This window comes from Carettochelys insculpta, chromosome 26 (assembly GCF_033958435.1).
Source record: "Carettochelys insculpta isolate YL-2023 chromosome 26, ASM3395843v1, whole genome shotgun sequence".
NCBI classification, from domain to species: Eukaryota; Metazoa; Chordata; order Testudines; family Carettochelyidae; genus Carettochelys; species Carettochelys insculpta.
The window spans coordinates 10,915,247-10,935,139 of NC_134162.1; the positions used below are offsets into that span (position 1 = coordinate 10,915,247).

General features: G+C 43.3%; 1 protein-coding gene across 2 annotated transcripts; it reads right to left on the reverse strand.

Moving 5' to 3' along the window:
• Positions 1 to 1,829: 1,829 nt before the first annotated feature.
• Positions 1,830 to 18,846, reverse strand: RAB29 (RAB29, member RAS oncogene family). 2 transcript variants are annotated; one of them, XM_074977675.1, is made up of 5 exons: positions 18,004 to 18,846; positions 12,881 to 12,952; positions 10,431 to 10,612; positions 6,494 to 6,615; positions 1,830 to 5,458 (listed from the first exon to the last, which is right to left on the reverse strand). In XM_074977675.1, exons 1-5 carry the CDS (start codon positions 18,128 to 18,130, stop codon positions 5,341 to 5,343), a joined length of 621 nt encoding a protein of 206 aa, XP_074833776.1. In that variant the 5' UTR covers positions 18,131 to 18,846; the 3' UTR covers positions 1,830 to 5,340. The 2 variants fall into 2 exon arrangements, with proteins under 2 accessions (XP_074833776.1, XP_074833777.1); XM_074977676.1 differs by lacking the exon at positions 12,881 to 12,952.
• Positions 18,847 to 19,893: the final 1,047 nt, after the last annotated feature.

A 19,893-nucleotide genomic window follows, 5' to 3' on the forward strand; every position in this document is an offset into this window, starting at 1 on the left:
TGTGGCACCTTATAGACTAACAGAAAAGTTTAGAGCATGAGCTTTCGTGAGTTAACTCACTTCTTCAGATGCATCTGAAGAAGTGAGTTAACTCACGAAAGCTCATGCTCTAAACTTTTCTGTTACTCTATAAGGTGCCACAGGACCCTTCGTTGCTCTACATGTCTCTATATGTAAATTTCAAAATGAAATCACTGTAATAGGAGCACAGACATTCATGGTGGTGATTTTTTTTTAGTTATCAACTTCAGAATCATGTAGCTTTAAAGTTGACAGCATACCTTTACACCCTTTTCCTTCACAGAGTCAAGCTATGCTCTTTAACACAAATGTCCACTGGATGACCCTATGAATAGGGCCAGGTCAAGCTTTTATCAGAACCTTACATTGATGATTTGCACCCACTGTTTCATTTGGAATAAAAAATCTACATGTGTGACAATTTCCACATGGAAAGCTGCAATTATACAAATTATGACTTGTTTAGAGCTCACGGTTGCACCAGTGGTGGGTAATATTTTCCTTAGCTATCTTCTCTTTAGTACAGACTAAGTGCAATTGTGACAGCAGGTGAAAATCAGACAAAATACAGATGCAGGTGTTTTACTCCTTCGAATCCGAAACTACACAGTGAAATTCAACAATTGCAAACTGTGCTGTTCATGAGTAGTGATGTGATCTAATATCATGACTTTGTCATACCCATGGGCACTGCTGTCCAAGGATAAAATGGCTTTGGAATTCAAATGAGAACAGGAATGAAAAATGCTGCCTTCATTCCAGAGCTGTGGGTATTCCTGTCAGCTCATCTCCCTAGATACTGCAGTTTGCCAATATAAACAAGGCTAAAGAAACATAAGCTGTGATTATCTCAAAATATCTGTGAAGTACATAAGAAAACATACGGGAGACTCCTTGAAGACTGCAGAGTTTAAGAGTTTGATAGGGTCTGTCTCACAAATCACTTCAGTATAACTTACCTTGCTCCCAGGTCTGACTAAGACACCCCTCTGAGCCTTGTAAATTATATCGTCCTTAGTGGCTGTGCAGACATACTAAGTCAGCAGGATGGCTACAGGCTTCTCACAGAGATGGGAATTGTTATATAGATGGGAGAGATCACTCCTGTTGTGTTAGAGCAGGGGTGTACAAAATGAGGGGGCTGAACCCCTTGGATAAGTGTGAAATTTCATAAGGGGAACATAGCACAGTTGGCTACTGGATCTCTGGCTCATCCACCTTGTTATAAATATTGAAATATGTTACTGTTTTTAACGTATGTGTATTGACATTTACATTCTACACACTTATTTTCTCACATATATAAAAAAAACTGTCAGCATATATGTGTGAATATACTGAAAATGTGGATTTCATTAGACATGCGGGGTGTAGGAGGCTTCTAATCGCAGGGATGAAAAGTGGGGATCAACATTAAAAAGTTTGCTTAGCCTGGGCTTACAGCATCTTCACAAGAAGCACTACAGCAGCACTGCTGGAAATGACATAGTGTAGACAGAGCCTCAGAGTGGCATGTGAACATTTAAAATCTCTGGATTCATAAGCATCAACAAATTGAACAGCAAAGCTAACCTTTAACACCATATCAGAACACCAATGTCAACTCATGAAATGTATCCATTTGTGTTGCTTGTATTGTAGGACAAAACCTTATTTTTGGGCAGAGAGGAAACAGATCAAAATTCACACACAATTCTCTTTACCAGATTTGTCTGTTGACAGTTAAATTTTTCTGTTTTGGACTTGTGAACTCATCTGCCGTTAGGACTGTTTAGACAGGAAACCCATAACTACTCATCAAGCAAGAGTAAAAAAGTCAATTTTTATTACAAAGCTGTTTTAATGTTTGCAATACTGGCTTGGTTAATGATTGTTACAGAAAAAAAAAACATTTCCCCCCCTTTTATATAAACAAAGTAATACTGTAACTTAAGAAACACTAACCAGAATCTTGTTTGTTTAAAAAAAAATAAAAATTAAAAAAATCCTGACTATGCAAAACAGCAAGTAGATTTAAAAAAAAAAAAAGAGCTTTTATATACTTGACTGACCTTTTCATTTGTCTGTTTCTACTGCAGTAAAAATTTCAAGTTATTCCCATATTTGGAGTGATCCAAATTTCATGATATTAAAATGTGTAACTCAATCTAATGTGATCTGAGTTCTAGGGCTACAGACCAAAGATCTTGGACATTAAGCAATAAGGGGGGAGGAGGGAATGGAAGAGAGCGAGAGAGAGATCAGTTGGCAAAAAAACATGCAAAAAGAGTACAAAATCATAATAAGCACTGATGAGATGAAAACGCACGGTCTCTGGTTGAAAGTGGCTTCCTACCATGTTTCTGCTGGAACAGCTATACAAGCCTGCTTAGATGACATCTAACTTTGTTAACAAATTTATACAAACCTTGGTCTCAGAAACTAAAACACCTAACAAATTTTAAGCTAAAGTACCCCAACCACCATGGATAGGACAATCACAGTAGCAGAAACAGTTTCACAGTCCATTTGTTTAAGACTGGTTGCCTAACACAGCAAAACCTACACTGAGATGGGGCCTTTGAACCAGCGTTTGTTTTGCAAAAGAACTAAACTGAGGTTGACAAGTTGGCTTTCTTTTTTCTTTTTTTTTTGTTTTTTGTTTTAAATGCCTTGTGCGCCAAAAACTCAGCTCTGCAAACACATATTTGCACAGTCAGATTGTTTTCCTGTTTGGCACTTCTCAAGCAAAGACCATTCTTTGCTGCACGAGGTTGATTTCTGACACATCTTTTTCTATTTCGTCTATTGAGTAGTGAGCGATGTGTGAAAATAAACAAAAAAAGGAATAACTGCAGATACAAACATTCAATGACTCTTGGGCATATGAGAAAGGATTTCAAGCTTTTTTGCTAATTTTTGAGATGCAATTACTTCTGCAAAATTAAGAGGTTGGGGCACTGTAGGGCTGATGCTACATATCAGGTTTAAAATGCATCACCGCATGTGACAAAAGCTATTTATCTGGGCAATGTTGCTGAATGGGTAGAGCACTGGACTTCACTCAGGAGAGATGGGTTCAACTGCAGGCTCTGCTACCAGCTTATTGTGCCATCATGTGCAAGTCACTTCCCTCCCCATGTGTCAGTTTCCCATCTTGAAAATATCAACAAAGGGTCCTGTGGCACCTTATAGACTAACAGAAAAGTTTTGAGCATGAGCTTTCGTGAGCACAGACTCACTTCATCTGATGCTCAAAACTTTTTCTGTTAGTCTATAAGGTGCCACAGGACCCTTCGTTGCTGTTACAGATCCAGACTAACACAGCTACCCCTCCAATACTTGACATCTTGAAAATGGCAGTATTAACACTGACCTCCCAAGTAAAGCGCTCTGAGATCCACAGACAAAGAATGCTAGGTATTATTATGATCTCATAAGAAAACGCTTTCAAAAAACCAAGACCCATTACTTTTCCTACTGAATCTTTAGGCCTCTAAATGCAGGACTATGGTTTTTAAAATCTGCCGTACTTATACTTCAGGCTGTTTTAATTTTTGTATTCTCCTTTGTTTGGTCAGTACCACTTCTTTGCTAGCTATTTCCTCTTTGCAGTGCTCACATGCCTTCTTCACAGTTTGGGTATGCTGTCAATCTGACTGCACAGTGATGGAATATTTAAATACATTCAATGTAACAAAACCTTTGATTTTTGTGTCCTAGTCTTGCATGGATTTTATCCTTTTACAAAAGTCTGGGCCTAAATTCCTTATCACTCATCGTTTTACAGAATTTTTCAAATCAAAAGTACATTACAAGCATTCATTAATCTTCACCTCTTTGTGGTAACAGGGTAATCATATATAACAAAGGAGGATGAAATAGTTTACTAAAGGCCTCAAAAGAGATCAACTCCCATAGCAAACAAAAGATCCCATATGTTCCTGGCTCACAGTCCTGTGTTCAGATCACTCTTATTTGACACTAGCCTTTGAATAGCCTTCCCCCAAACAGCCTCCTCATTGCATCTTCCACAGAAAAATGCCATCCCAGTTTCAAAGGATTCATTTTGCCCTTATTTGAAGTTAGAATTTAAAACCAAACCGTCTCAGTTCATCTCATCCCACATAAGAACTGCTTTTCTGGGCTGGTAGTCATATTAATTCCTTTAATGAAAATTGCCAAATGTGTGCTTTTATGAAATCATCTAAATTTTTTGCCAAAGTCAGCAGCTATATGTAGGACATCCAGGGAGAATGGCTGGCATCAAAAGGGCAAAAGAAGAGTTTTGTCCATTATTTCCTTCTGACTTGTTAAGAAACTTCTTTGCATTTCCCTGGATCACTAAAAGCAGCAGGTGGGTTTTCAGGAAGTCATACCACAACCATCACCTAATGCTCTACTCATGGCAGCAGAATGATTGCAAGGAACTAATTCATCAGCATGTGTAAAGCTATTTGAGATTACAGAATGAAAGGTGCTATAAAAGCAAGGAGTACTGTTGTTGTTCTACTACACAAGAGGTTTTACAACTTTTTTCTGTTTCACCTCTGGATGCCCTAATAAAGTGGCATCAGAAGAGCTATTCGCACCAAGAGCTATTTGTACCGGGTAGAAGGACAAAAGGGATAATAAACAAAAGGCAAAGAGACAATTCTTGTGACAGAGCACATGAAAGGGGCAATATACTAAGCACTGCAGCCAATGTACACCCGTGAAAGCTGTGCTTTTGAATCTCCCAAATTCACACCAGTCCATTTTGCCAATCAGGGAGCACCACATGAGTTACTAACAGACATTTTGGCTACCACCAAGTTTTAGCCCAAAGATGACTGTAACAGCTGAAAAAGAATCCTGGGCATTTCTACAAGAGGTAAGTTAGTCAGAGGCAGATCCAGAGTATGAAATAATGTTAGGAATCAGGAGGTGCAAGCAAAGTGCCAGAGCTTCACTTTCATAAGACAAAAAAGGTTATTGTAACTTGTTCCTCCTGAGCAATCCCTCTGTGTTTAGCTGTAGGGGATTTAGTGGTAAATATTGAAATAATACCCTTTTCCCTCAAGTCCAGTCACTTGTTACAGAACTATGTGGAATACTCCTTACAAATCAGAGGTGTCATCCCAAACCTTGCAGCTGAACAAAACAACAGGAGCATCAGAGAGCTTTTAAGTTGCCACTGTGTTGAATAAAGAGGAATTCTCCCAGAGTCTTTGATAGCAGTGCTTTACCGATAGTCAGTGCATGTGGAACCAGAGACAATTATTTACCACTTACTAAAGCCAGAATCCGTGGAAAAAGACATTCTGTTTTGCTTTGATGCAGATGTTGAAGTGAGTGTAACTAACAGCACCCCCACCCAGGTGGGGAAGCATCTTTTATGTTAATATAATCCCCCCGGCCAGAACCAGAGAGGTCTCCGTCACCCGCGGATGATGACATCATCTTTTCAATAAGGACTCTAGGAAACAAAATACATGACATAAGCAGCAGCAAGAGGCTACACCCCTACAGTCTAGTACCCAACTGGATCTAGCCTCCCCTCTGATGGGAGCTCCAGTACCCACCAGGACAAAACTAGCTGCTGTGGCCTTAAAGGGACAATACTAGCTAGTGCAAATTAGAACTCTCAATCCAAGTCCCCGTTGGCAAACAGCCCCAGTACAGGCAGCACCATCACGCACACGTGTTGGCTCATATGCTGGCAACATCTCTAAAGAGGTGGGTTACTGAATCAACCATAGACACTAAAGTACCCTCCCCACCTTTGGAGGTAAGCCCTTCTTGTTCCAGATCAAGGCACAGCAGCAGCAGGCTGGAATGGAGAAGTCTGCCTTTTCCTGCCATACCCATTATGTGGGCAGAGCGCTTTGGTGCCCAGGAATAAGAATGCAACACCTTTTCATAAGTCCTAGTAAAAGGACCATGTTCTCTGCTGGGATAACATCACTGAAGGATAAGTATGTTACAAAGAGATCTCCAGACTTTTACACTTCACTTCCATTCTCCCAGTAGATGAAACAAACATATTTACTGTATTTCGTTAAGCCTATATTTCCTGAGGGCATGTCACAACTTAGGCATGGTCAGGAGAACCTCTGGCCTTTCTAGCAACAGTTTCCCTCTAGACTGACTGCCACGTTATTGCTGCTATCTGGTAAATGCCAATGGTGCCCTGAGTACCTCCAGAAGCTAACCTTTTAAAACATTCAGACCTCAGTGGTTCAGGAGCCAAACTAGCAATTGACATTACCCAAAAAAACCACAATGGCATGAATTCATTGTTTCATTTTCTTTTTATACAGAGCAAAATGACCAACCAAGAATTATGTTATCATCTACACCTGGTTAACATAGTGAAAGCATGCTGACTGGGAAATAACTTTGATTGGTTAAGTAGCAAATCACATCCTGTTTTAAGATCATGTGCTGCAAGGAACCACATCATCCAATTACTTGTGAATTCTGAGTGTCCTTCCCAAGCCATTATACCTACCTCATCGATTCATTAATATTTTTGTTTTCCTTGACGGATGTTTCAGTCCAGCCGGAGAAATCATTTTCTTTGCTGAACCGATCAATTTCTTCCCTGGTCACTGCCCATGGGGACAGGTCGCACTGTGAAACAAAAGCTGGTCACTTTACGAGAGTTTGTTTTAAACAAAAGGATAGATCTTCCTTCACCCATCCCAACCACCAATCTGCTGGTGTTAAGACAGCATGATGTGCTAGGCCTTCCCTTCCTGGAGAGCGTGATCTGATTGGGGCTCCTGGTGAGATGATATGACAGCCAATATGTGTATCTGCTTTTAGAGTAATTCACACTTCTGGCACAAATGGGTGTGTACTGGAGATCTCTCCGGAGTGGAACAGTGAGCAGTGGGGCAAGGAAATGTTCTCATTTCTCCAGGTTAGGGAATGCTCCGTCTACCTCAAGATAATTCACACCAGCCTAATTACACTTGGGCAAAAACAACAAGAAGTCCTGCAGCACCTTAGGGATGAACAGATTTATTAGAGCATCAGCTTTCATGGGTAAAACCCACTTCATCAGCTGGAAAGTGGAGGAAATAAAAAGGCAGGTATATATGTAAGAAAATTACTGCCCCCCTCCCAAAAAAAAGTCACTATCTATTGTAAATTAGAGTGATCAGTCAGGGTGATTGTGGCCATTTAATGTAGCTGATGGGGAGATATGAATATTTAATGAGGAGAACTTGCCTCTGTAGAGCGTTAATCAATTAAGATCTTTACTGAGGCCTAATTGTATGATACTGAATTTCCAAATGCGCTCCAGCTCCACTGTTTCCCTTTGTAATCAAGTATATACCTGCTTTTTTATTTCCTCTTCATTCCATCTGATGAAGTGGGTTTTACCCACGAAAGCTTATGTCCTAATAAATCCATTAGTCTCTAAGGCTGTGTCTAGAATGCAGGCTTCTGTCAACAAAACTTCTGTTTTGACAGAAGTTTTGTTGACAAAGTGCGCATCCAGACTGCAGATCTCTTGGAAGAGATCTGCTGGTCAAGTGCATTCTGTTGGCATCCCTGTACACCTCATTCCATGAGAAAGAAAAAGGGATATCCTGACAGAGGGTTTTTTCCCCGACATTTGTCCCTGTCTGGATGGGCCAAATGTTGGAAAAGCCTCTCCTGACACAACTGTAGGCAGGAGATTCACAAATGTGTTGTGCAATTTGCATATCTTTTACCAACATTTCTCAGCAATCAAGACATAGCCTTAGGTGGTACCTGGACTCCTTGTTTTTAGAGATACAGACTAATATGGCTACCCCTCTTACACTTACCCAGTTACAATGATTCTAACATAGGGAAGTCAGGTGCAATGAATCTCCATTACGGATTTCCACTGGCACAGTTACACTGATTTAGTTGTACTAGAGCTGGATTTCCTTAGTGTTGGCAGAGCCCATGTTCTTTAAATTCTGCTATCCAGAGGAGGTGTTCTCCCAAATGAGAAGCAGAATGGCTGTATAACATGCTGTCCCCTTTATCACACTTTGGATTACCAGGTCTTGGATAATCTTGAATTTTACACCTTATCATTCAAACTACACAAGACCTACCAAACTCAACCTGGAAGTGAACTGGTATCAGCACAAAGAGGAGACATCCCTGGAGCCACATGACGGCAGGATTTTTTAAATACAAGATAAATGAATCATTAAACCAAGCAGCACACGATTCAAACAATGAAACCTGACACTGTGTGCCAATACACAGATGGCATCTCTCTCAGCAAGAGAAGTATCAGGTCACCTATATAGGTGACCTCATTAGAATACCTTTCCTTGCCCTGCCATCCATACTCGTCCTAACTTGGTACAAATTAAAGAATTGCAGGGACAGAAAAGCCTTGCGATCCTCTGAAAGTCACCATGCTCTGGCTCTGACCATGCAGAAGAGGGAGCAGATTCCAGAGACAGCACCCTCACTGGGGTGCAATCTGCTGCTGGTTCTGAATGTGATACCTGCCGATCTGTACCGGTGTGATCAAAGGGGCAAGAGATGTTTGACCGCACGAAGTAAACCACACTCCATTTGAGGACAAGGAAGCAACTCAGACTACCCAGCATCAGCCAAAACTCCACCTACTTAAGGGTGGCACCAATAAGGGATGACTGATCTAAAAGGAGTTTTATTAAGCCCGACTGATTTGGTTTCAACACAGACGTTGGCCAAGTCAACACTTTTTAAGCTCTGTTTATAAATTACATTGTAGCCTAAGCAGCAAGTGAAGCTTGAGCCCCACGGAAAGCCACTACTCACAATGGCTATTTTCCAACTATATTTAAGTACTAGGCTGACCTGGCTAAAGAGTTCTTTCATAGATGGTTTTGCCAACAGTTCAAACCCCCAGTGTGGGTGTGATCTGAAAAGCTGATCACAAAGGAAGGCAACGATCTCACTCTTCTGACCCATCTGCAATGGACTATTTTGCTGACTCACCTTTTACACAAGGAGAATCCTGGAAACCAGGTGTGGAAGGTGATGGGTGGCAGTATAAACCCCAAAGAGAAAAGGTCTATGAGATCCCATCCAACCTATGCTTGCTGTCAGTGCAGGACTGTGCCCTAGAACACATTTTCCAGTGTTTAGCCCAGGGGAGAAAGAATAACTGCTGGTGTCAGACTCTGTATTTTAAAATAAGTTGTAAAGAAAGTGGAAGTGAGAATGAGGAGCCAGTCATAAATTATATCAGAGAGAGGAAATCAGTCTGCAGATGCTGGTCCTGCACGTGCATCAAAGGGGTGAGGTGAAAGGGGGAAGCTCACACAGGACTATCCAATCTATCTGGCTGATTTCCAGTTCGCAACGTCATTGAACACTCACATAAATACAAGCAGTTTGTGGGGGAGAGGGGAATCTGAAGACAGTCCCAGCAGGGCCCCACTTTCTTTTCTCTCTGCCCTATACCCAAACTTTTCCTGGGATCTATTTTATCAGGGTGGGGGAAGGTGATGCTACTTTCTACACAGCAAGTGAAGGGGTGGTTGTAGTGCAGGGTCAGGTACCCAGATGAGTGCTAGTTTAGCTAGCACTGATAACAATAGTCATAAAGATGCAGTGGGATGAGTGTAGCATGGGCAGCCAACCAGAGCACAAGGCAGCTAGGAATTCTGGGTATGTACTCTGGTTGCTAGCTCCACGTGTCTCTGCTTCTTCACTGTTATTTTTATCTGTAGAGACCTGCACAGATACAAAAATTGTGTGTCTGCTCCTGTATCCATATCTGCAAAAATGAGGCACTGATCTCTCTACTCATATTGGCAGGTGTGAAGATCTGCAAATTCACAAGGATCTAGATAAAAATTTGCATCCACATCCATATCTGCAAAAATGAGCTGTGGATATAAATCAGATATCTCCAGATTTGCGGGGCTCTAGTTATCTGCACTACCTAGATAAATGCCCATGGTTGCAATCACGCCTTCATGGGCAGTATAGACATACCCCCGGAGCCAGTACTGTCCATATAAATGTCCTGAAATAAGCTGCCTAAGGTACTTGTAGAATCTTTGTCACTGGAGATATTTAAAAACAGGTTGGATAAATATCTAACAGGGATGATATAGATGGTGCTTGGTCCTCCCATAAGGGCAGGGGACTGGACGTGATGACCTCTTGAAGTCCCTTCCAGTTCAGGTATTCTATGATTCTGTGACATGTCTGTCCAGCCGAGGGATGACCAGGTCTCCAAAACAGATCCCCTTTCCTCAGAACTTTACAAGCTAAGTAGTATTGGTGCCACATAAGGAGCAGCATATTCCTGGCTTAGCACTTTCATTGCAAGATTCTTGCTGGATAAAGGTGAGGAAATACAGAAGAATGATCAGGGGAGGGATTAGTAAGACTATAAGATATGCAACAGTTCTGACAAAATCTACTGAAGTCTATCTAGACCTGCTCACCTTGTTAGCTAGCAGCAAGCAGGGTACTGGGCTTCCATCTGGCAACGTCAGCTTGCTGTCCAAATCCTGCTTCCACTTCCAACTGTTGCTGAATGTGTTCAAGTTAGTAACATCAAACATTATAATGCAGGCCGATGCCTCTCGGTAGTACAGACGCGTCATAGAGGTGAAGCGTTCCTGTCCTGGGGATTGGAGTGGGAAGAGAAAGATGGTTTTTAATCATTGTCTCTTTGGATTGGTCCATGGTCAAGGTTTGCCCCAGTTGCAACCAGCTACCTGAGTGAGGCTCTGTGCCTCCAGGCATCCCTGCATGGACGGCAGTCCCACTGTCCCCATTCTGGAGACGAAGAAATTAAGTACAGAGAAGCAAAGTGTTTTTCCAAAGTAATTCAGCAGTACAGCTGACATTAGAGCTTAGGAGTTTCAGACCCCTACCAATATGCTCCGAAGCCTCTTTTTCCAACCCCTTTTCCTCTCACTGTCATTTTTGTCTCAGAAGGGTGGCCGTGTCAGTCTGCAGCTTCACAAGTAACAAGCACCTTAAAGACTAACACATTATTTATGAGGTCACGAGCTTTCAGGGGTAAAGCCCACTTCCTCAGATTTAGAGTAGACAAGTAGAATCCAGGGTGTATACAGCCAAATCCTCTCTTTTCCCACTTGGCTGCAGCTTTAGCTCATCTGCAGCAAATCCTGCCTAACAGCAGCCACAAATTGTCCAAACACAGCTGTCTGGAGGCTTACATTGTCACTTCCCTGATTAGTCTTAACAGGGATTTTTCTTCCAAAGTATGGGTTAGAAAACAATGCTACAGACTATGTGCTATATACAGCTAATAATGTTATGTACACTGGCCTCAGAAAATAACCCATCCACTGTCAGGACCCTGATAACTACACAGCTGGAGCAGTACAAGTTTTGACCACAGATGAACAAGCCCTTAGAGCCTTTCTATGCTATCAAAGTGATGGAGGCTATGTGTATGTATCACTTATGTCTATATAACTTCTGTTGACCAGGGACATGAAAAAGCCACTTTAAGTGATGCAAGTTACACTGACCTAAGTTGCCAGAGAGGTTCTCCTGCAGACATAGCTCCTGCCACTCATCAGGCATGAGTTAATTAAGTTTATGGGGAACTGTAAGCTCTCTAGAATAGCCATAGCCTGTGTTTAAGCAATGCCTTGCCCGAGCCAGAATGTGGCTTGGGCTTTCCTAAGTAGACAGGACCAAACTATGAAACTTTCATGTTACGTGATTGGCTATCACAAATGAAATGGGAATTGACTGAATCTACGAAAGGCAAACCAGTATGTACCCTGTGGTGAATGATAACTGTGTTAAAACCTTACAGCATGGTAAGTCTGGTAGCACTTATAGACCCTCACGCTTGCAAGGGGTCTGCAAGAATACACTCTAGTTACCACCCAACAGCTATTTTTCCTGAGTGCCTTTTAGACTGGAAGTACAACAGGGCAGGAAGTGGCAGCGTCTGCGAGTCTTGTACAGCTCTGAGCACACAGCTGGGGTTAAAGAATAATGCAACAGCCATTTGCCCGACAAGCCGTAAATGTCCAGCTGGGTTTTCAGCTGCCATCTGCCTACTGCTGTGATTGGAACAACTTTATTGTTTTTACTTCAGTTGGTGTGTGACACCCTCCGTCCCGCCCAAAACTGAAACTGGACAAAGCCACTAGGAGTTTCACTCAGCCAGTCCTACAGATTCCAGGCCCTCCCTCCCTGCACCCCAGACAGCGTTCCGCCTCCTTTCCTTTTTGCTTCTAATTTTGACAGTACAGGAAATGAAGTTCTCTTCTCTCTCTAGAGTGACAGAGGCAGCCTAGGCTGCTGCAATGAATGATGGCACCTCCCCCCACGATGAAAGATAGCACCTCTCCTCTCACCTTGACCCAAACCCACCACCTGCAGGGGAAACCTGCCTCCCTGACCATTTGATTGCTGGCCTTCCCATCTCTGATATGGACATTTGAAAGCAACAGTTTTTCAGATGGTAACTTTCAGAGCCTGGTTATTTTCTCGGAACAGTGGGGAGTTAGCCCTCAGGCGGAGGAGAATCAGCATCTTCTCAAGGCCAAACTGCACTGCACTCAGAGAGGGGGACACAGAGGTGAAACACTCCATTGGCATCTAGAGACACGTCACCCTCCCTCTTTCCCCAGTTCAGCCTGCTGTTGCTTTAACAGTGTGGAATCTATCAATCTATGTGGCTGTGTTCCAGCTCAAAAATTAGCCACATGAGTCAACCTTTAATCACCATTGGGAAAAAAGCCAAATAATGCACTATAAAACAGAACCTTTGGGTTATGTCCCCAACCTAAAATTAAGTCATTGGGTTTTTAAGGGTCTTTTGCTGAAGAAAAAAGATCAGACAAGTTAGACACTAGGAAACTCTGTCCTTTGCCAACTCCAGAGGCTTCACCACACTCACCTGCAATGTCCCACAGCTGAAGTCGCACTGTCTCAGACTCTGACCACTGCACCACCTTCAGAGCAAAATCCACTGAAATGCCCCAAAGAGAGAGGAGAACTGATTAGGGATTATGCAAAACCATTGAGCACTTCCTTCACCATTTCTATCAGTGGTTACAGGCATCTTGCTCTGCAACTATGGGTACTTCAATAGCAATGGCAATTTATACTGGGCCGTAACATGAACGCCATGCTTGACCTCTCCTTTTAAACCCTGCTGTCATTTCCTCCTTCCCCAGGGCACAGCCATCCCAATGTCCGGCCTGTTTCCTCTGCTGGTGGTGTACCATGCAGGTTACAGCTCTGCCTAGATTAGCATTTTGTAGGAAGTCTCCTGCCCTTGCAGCTCCACTGGCCATAGCTCTAGCAAAAAGGCTATTGTAGAAAGAGCAACGTGATTGGGGTTACCAAGTTTTAAAAAATATTTTTATGAACAAAATGGGGAAAAAACGCTATGGACTAGCCACCTTTTTTTTTTTCCACCACACACATTCTTTTGTAGTATAAAAATGGCTCCAAAGGACCAAAGCAAACAGTATTCCATGTCTTTATTCATCCGTCCCAACAGCAATGTTATTGTGCTAGTTTAACCGACTTGCCAGCCACATCAGGGTCCTCCAAGTTCTCCAGTTTGGGATCATAAATTGCAGCAGCCACACTGTCAACTGCTGCTCCATTTTCTGATGGTGAATAATCCTTCCAGCATAGGCACTGACAGTTTCAAAATGGGGCAATCACTTCAATATAAGACTTACCACTGGGGAACCTGCAGGATGCTGTGACTTACCACTGGGGAGCCTACTGTACCCCACCTCTCCCTTCTCTTCCCCCTGCCCCCCCTCCCCCGCCGCTGTGGGGAGCTCAGCAAGGGGGTGTGCGCAGCAACCAAAAGTTGCTGCTGTGGTGCTGCTAGTAACATAGAAGAAGAGTTCAAAGCCAGAGGCGGAGAAGAGTGGGCCCCCAACAGCCAATCGCAGGGAGCACCCCCCCACCAGAAGAAAAATTCATTCTCCATTTTGCCTCAGGAACTGTAGACTCCCTGGATCTGCCCCAGGGTCAAGGGAGAAGTACTCTGCCCCATTGTAAAGCTCTGTGGTTTTTTACTAGATGTTTTTATGGATTTTATGGGCAGATGAACTTTTAGCTCTTTGTTCATGGACGGTCTGTGAGTTTACTGACTGTTGGCAACCATGACTGGGGTAGTCACTGACGTTGCCTACAGTGCTTTCAGCAGGGTTACATAACACAATGGTACACACACTGGGGATGTAAATACCCATTAAAAAAGGTAACTGATTAAATTATTTAAATTATATTGTTTAGCTAGTTAACCAAGGACTGGTCCAGAGCAGCTGGGGTCCTGCAGCAGGACCTGCTCCAGACAACAGGCCACTACAGTCCGAGTCCTGCTGGCCAGCCTGCTGGTGGCAGGGGCCTCCTCCAGCCCACCCTCGGTGGACAGGGCTGCTGCAGCCTGGCTGGCCCTTTGTGCTGCCGTCTGGGTTCAAGCAGCTGGGCCATCGCATTGCGGGCTGGACACTGCTCTCACCAGAGCCAGCTGTCCAGTTAATGGGTTACCAGGTGAGCATAACAGTAAGGCTAATGCTTACTGGGTAACTGGTTAAATGGTTAACCTTCTACATCCCTAATAGACACCTGTGTCTTCAGTATGACAATGCTCCAACTTGGTGGGGCTGACGTGACTGGTGAAAGACATCGTCCCAAACCGTGGCCTGGATGCAGCTATGTTGTCCTTTAGGAAAGAGGCTAGCAAAGGGGACCAGCTTGCTCTGAAGCTAACTCTGCTCCCACCAAAGCCAGCACTGGATCAGTACTCAGGCCACCACTTGAATTTGGGAAAGCCCTACCCAAAGCATTTGCTTCGCAAACAGGACTCAAAACTGCATGTGCAAGTCTCATACTCAGCTACCAGTGCTGGGCCTGCACCAGGGCAGTCGGAAAGCTCTTTCGGGAGAGAAAGAGCCTTTCTGCAAGGTTTCTTCACCTAGCACAATGGGGTGATAGGCCATGAATTGGGCTTTGTCATGACATTTGAAGAAATAATAAATCATAGCATCAAAGGAAGATAAATTTGCAGGGAGAGTTCTGAAGAATAAGCCTTCTTCAGCACCTCACCTTGAGAAATAATAATGTAAACTAAATAGGAATAATAACAATAATGATAACAAAAATACAGGTGGATCTTATTACACAGAGAGCTTTACAGGAGACCTCCCCTCTCCCAGTCATCTGGATTTACTTTACGTTACAGGCAAGTGCATTTGGATTGCATATTTCGTATCCTTGAGCCACAATTTCAACAGCAGGTAGGCATTTTGATTAGAGGCCAATATACACGCTGGCAAGTGTAAAATGTAAGGTCAGACTTGCTAATCTGCCTTCTGCTAATCCCCCCCCCCCCCCCCCCCCGCCTTTTTGGTTTTTTTTTTTTTGGAAAAAAACATTATTGATCCTAGAGACAAACCAAAGAAAATGGCAATTAATCAACTGTGCTTAGTAATCTTTTTAATAAAGCAACATATATAATCGCATTAAAAATAAGCACTACCGTCTGTCAGAAACTAGCTTCAGTGCTGCACAAAGGCCTGAGAATTGACAAGATCAGTCAGTTTTTTGCTCTGTTTTTATTTGCCTCCATTTTGTGCTGCCTGAAAATAAAACTTAGATGTGATTTTTATCATTTGGGGCACAGCTTCACCATTCACACACAACCTCCCCATTCCAAATCAAGTCAAACCCGACAAATTCCCAGGGAGTTTAAATACACACACACCATCTACATTTTTCAGAGGTGATAAAGATGCGATAGGTTGCCACCCAAAGGAAGGCTGTCTAGATGAGCTAATGTCTAGTTCCATGATTCTGAATATTCCAAACCAGGGGTTTGTTTTTGCAGTGACTGAGGATAAAGAGAGACTGCGACATCCCTGCTGCTGCAAATGATCAAAGCTGTGAGGAAGTGCATGTTTTGCAAGGCCAGATCTGGGCTCTTTGTACATCACTGCCTTGGTGGGGCGTAGGCCTCCAGTTTGAGAGCCTCTGACCTAGTTCTTCATCTCGGATTCCCCAGCCGAGAAATTAAAGGAAGTGAGTGCTCTAAAAATGAGGAAAAGCACCAACAGGGGCTTCTATTATTCTGTCCCACTCAAACAGCATCTGAGTTAATTAACACATTTGTACATACCATCATTAAACATTCAAGGCCCACACAATCTTTAAAGTCTCAAACACTCTCAACTGTGTTCCTCTAACCTTGTGCTTATTCGAAATCTTTCCTCTCAAGAATGCAGGATGAAAGATGATTGCGACCCTGTCTAGGTGGGAGCACAGGCAGCTTTGCTAAGAGGTGTTCGAACAGTACAACTCTCGACAACTGTTTTCCAACCCAGCTATAACAAGCATGTTTTACTGCACACAGAAATTTAGTTTCTATCAGAGTGGCTACACTGCAATCTAGAGAACAAGACCAAGAGCAAACATTAACCATGTCATGGGATTAAGGCTGGCCCAGGTCCTCCAAAAAGCTGATTCTATCGAGGAGGTAGGACCTCAGACTGTTCATTAGTGGCACGTGCCATACACTCATTGGAGATTTGTTTAAGACAGCAATGCTGTCAGGTTGGCTATTTAAATAATATTCATTCCCATCAGGGGCAACAAGACCTTGGTAATTAAAGGCACCTTGGGAAATGTATTCCCAAACAGTTCCACACCTCATAACCAACTGTAGAAGGCACAGTTCTACTCTCAGCACTGGGAGGGCCTTAAAGAGAAGCTTCTCACTGAGTAGTTTGTAATGACCACGGGCATCACAGTTAGAACTCAGGATATGTTTGGGCTCAAGTGGCTACAGTCAGGCTGCTCAGATACTTTCCAATATGGCCAGCGAAACTATTAGCCCATCTGTCAAGAGGGATTTAAAAAAACAGGGGTAAAGCAACAAGAGGTCCTCAGTTAAAAGGTACTGCAGGAAAGGCAAAATATTAAAATTGCAGGCTGAAACCTGCTCCTTTTATTGAGTTACTTCAGTTTTTTACTCATGGAGAGCATAGAAGAAACAATTTTTACATCTCAGCCTGTGAGCAAAGGAGCCTCAATAAAGAACAACAAGACAGCACATTTCTACAAGTTCCCTCTTAAAAAGATCCCAAAGCACTTTACCAACACCAGATAAATTATTGTCTCATTCCAAGAGTGACTAGAGATTCTGGGAGCCCAGCATAAGGAGATCAAACTTTCAAAGTCCACTCTCTAAAAATCTTGCCTCTTTGTACCCATAATCTCATGTGAAAACATAGACCATAAACTATATACAATGCTGTCCTCAACCAGCCTTGAAACATTGGCCTTTCTGGGGAGCAACACGGAACACAAAAGCTATTTAATGTCACACAGCAACAACATAGCCCAGCATATCTCATATGGCAAGTGCTAAAATGCAAACATTCTAAATTCCTAACACATACCAATCCTTCATTACAGCAGTCCATTACAAACGCCCCGCCTTCTCAGGAAAGGGTACTTCACCTTTGTTAACAAAAACCTTTGCAGACAGCCATGCAATGGGAAAAGATGTCCAAGGTGTCCTCCTTTCTAACCGCAGACCATTTTTCAGGAATTAAATCCTGCAGCTGTTACTCATGCCAAACTCTCCTGACATCCACAGCAGTTATGCCTGCATATATATTACAGAATTTGCCCCATGAAGACACTATTGATCGGAAGGCACGCGAAGCACTAGCAAGAAAAGGGAAGTCACACAAAGGACTTCTAACCACAAATCATTATGGTGTAATAAGCTTAATACTACTTCACAGTGACATAGTGTGTGTAATCTTCAAAGCAGGGCCCAAACACTACAATTTACCAAATGACAATGCATTCCACAGAAAAATATATCAAGAGGAGAGAGAAATACAAATCCCCAGGCAGGAAAATATTCCCTATTTAGTGACACCGAACACATGGTTTAGAACAGACTGGTGGAGTGTTAGAATGGTTTGTTGATTTCCCTGATACAAACAGATCACCGCATGAAGCTCTCTTCTGACGACTACTTACCTCCCACAGTGGATTTGTAGTGCTTGTTGAAACTGTCATTGGCATAACGCTGGACCAGTGATGTCTTCCCCACAGTGGCATCTCCAACAATGAGAACTTTAAACAGATGGTCGTGATGATGCTCCATTTTTAAACCAAGCAAACCCAGCCAGCCTCTCTTTAGTTTTTAAGCATCTTTAGTCTAACCTGAGCACACTTAACCAAAGACCACGTTCTCTTGTGGAAAACTATCAGAGAAATGGACATGCATATGCTAGCCTGAGTTTGTAAACACTTATTTCCCCTCTTACAGACATTATCTACACTGCACAACACACACAGAGTGGTCTAGTTTCTATGTAACTTTTTGCTCTTCCCTGGAGATGCAGTGTTTTACACAGACTGCCCTTCACTTGGGGAGGGGGTACACCATTACCTAGCTACAGTGTATAACTGTTCTGCTTCCTCCTGCAGACATGTCCTCCTTCTCAACGCTGCTCACTCAGAGAGACAGATCTAGCTTCTTAATCCCTTCTGCTCCTTCCTGCAGCCCTACACCCCTGTTTGGCTCGCACTGAAAGCAAGTTAAAAATAATTAGTCCCAAAGAAAGAAGGATCCACAAAATGGATGAGGATAACGTAAAATAAATCGAGAGCCAAACCCAGAAAAGTTTCCTGGAATTTCAGTCTTCAGGCAGTTGCATTGCAGGGACAGCTGAGACCTGCCACACTCATTACACAGGTAGGGGGAAAGTTTCCCCACTGCGCAGTGGTTGTTTCCTCTGCTTACTAAGGATGATGGAGGTAAAGACCTAGCCGGGTTTCCGCCCAGTGGGACAGAGCCGAAGCTGCTCCTCCCGTAACAGCCACCACCCCTTTGCCATCTGCTGTCATGTGAGGCGGTCAGGTGGCTCACCAAAGCCCAGCCTCACCAGGAAAACTACACTACCCATCAGGCATCTCGGGACCAAGTGAGACGGTGCAGGGAAGCTGTGGGGCATGGGGCTCCTGGGAAATGTAGTCTAAAGGGAGAAGAGTGGCAAATTTCTATTCTTAAAGGGACACGCTGTGCTTTTTGTCACGAGACCTCTGCCTCTGCGCACCAGTGTTTCCTGTAAGCAAAGCACTTGTGCAAACACCCAGGAGATATTCATATGCTGCCCAATTGGTTACCAGAGTACTCACAGTTTCCCACAGCCAGTGGCCTATGTTTCTACTGGTGGTGCACATCTGCACATGACTTATTGGACATAAAATTTATTCTGCCCATAGATGGAAATAATTAAGGGGGAAAACTTCTCTGTACTGTTGGACCTGCCATTCTACGTGCAGCACAGAAATAAACTTTGCAGACTGAGAGATGGAGAATTCCCATCTCTGAGACGAGGAGGCAGTGCAGCCTATATAGGGCAGTAGGGGGAGGAGGCGACAGGATTCCTGAGATCTAATCTCACCTCCACTGCTGCCTGGCTTTAGCCTAGGTCACAGAGCATCCGATGGACTCAGGACTCCTGCCAGCGGCCTGCTGAGGAGCAATGCACAAGCCATGTCTCTGCTCATGCCTCAGTTTCCCCTTCTGTAGAAAGGGAATTATGACATTGACTGCCTTTGTAAAGCCCTTTGAGATCTACTGATGAAAAGTAGTCTCTAATAGGCAATAGTTGTTGCTATTTAATGACTTTTTCATTCAAGGTATTGCTTAAAGTCACAAAAGGATAGCTCAGTGGCTAGCTCATTAGCCTACTAAACCTGGGGTTGTGAGTTCAGCCCTTGAGTGGGGCCATTTAGTGATCTAGGATAAATAGATTTAAAAAATAATCTGCCAGGGATGGTGCTTGGTTGTACTGTGGGGGCATGGATGGGAGTCAATGACCTCTCAAGGTCCCTTTTAGATATATGTGTATATATCTC

Excerpts from the sequence above, each read along its gene's own strand:
- RAB29 (XM_074977675.1), bottom strand. The coding sequence starts at position 18,130 with ATGGAGCATCATCACGACCATCTGTTTAAAGTTCTCATTGTTGGAGAT. Across the intron at positions 10,613-12,880 it reads TCAGCTGTGGGACATTGCAG|GACAGGAACGCTTCACCTCT; the intron begins GTGAGTGTGGTG and ends TCCAATCCCCAG. Across the intron at positions 5,459-6,493 it reads AATATTAATGAATCGATGAG|AGTCCTTATTGAAAAGATGA; the intron begins GTAGGTATAATG and ends TTTGTTTCCTAG.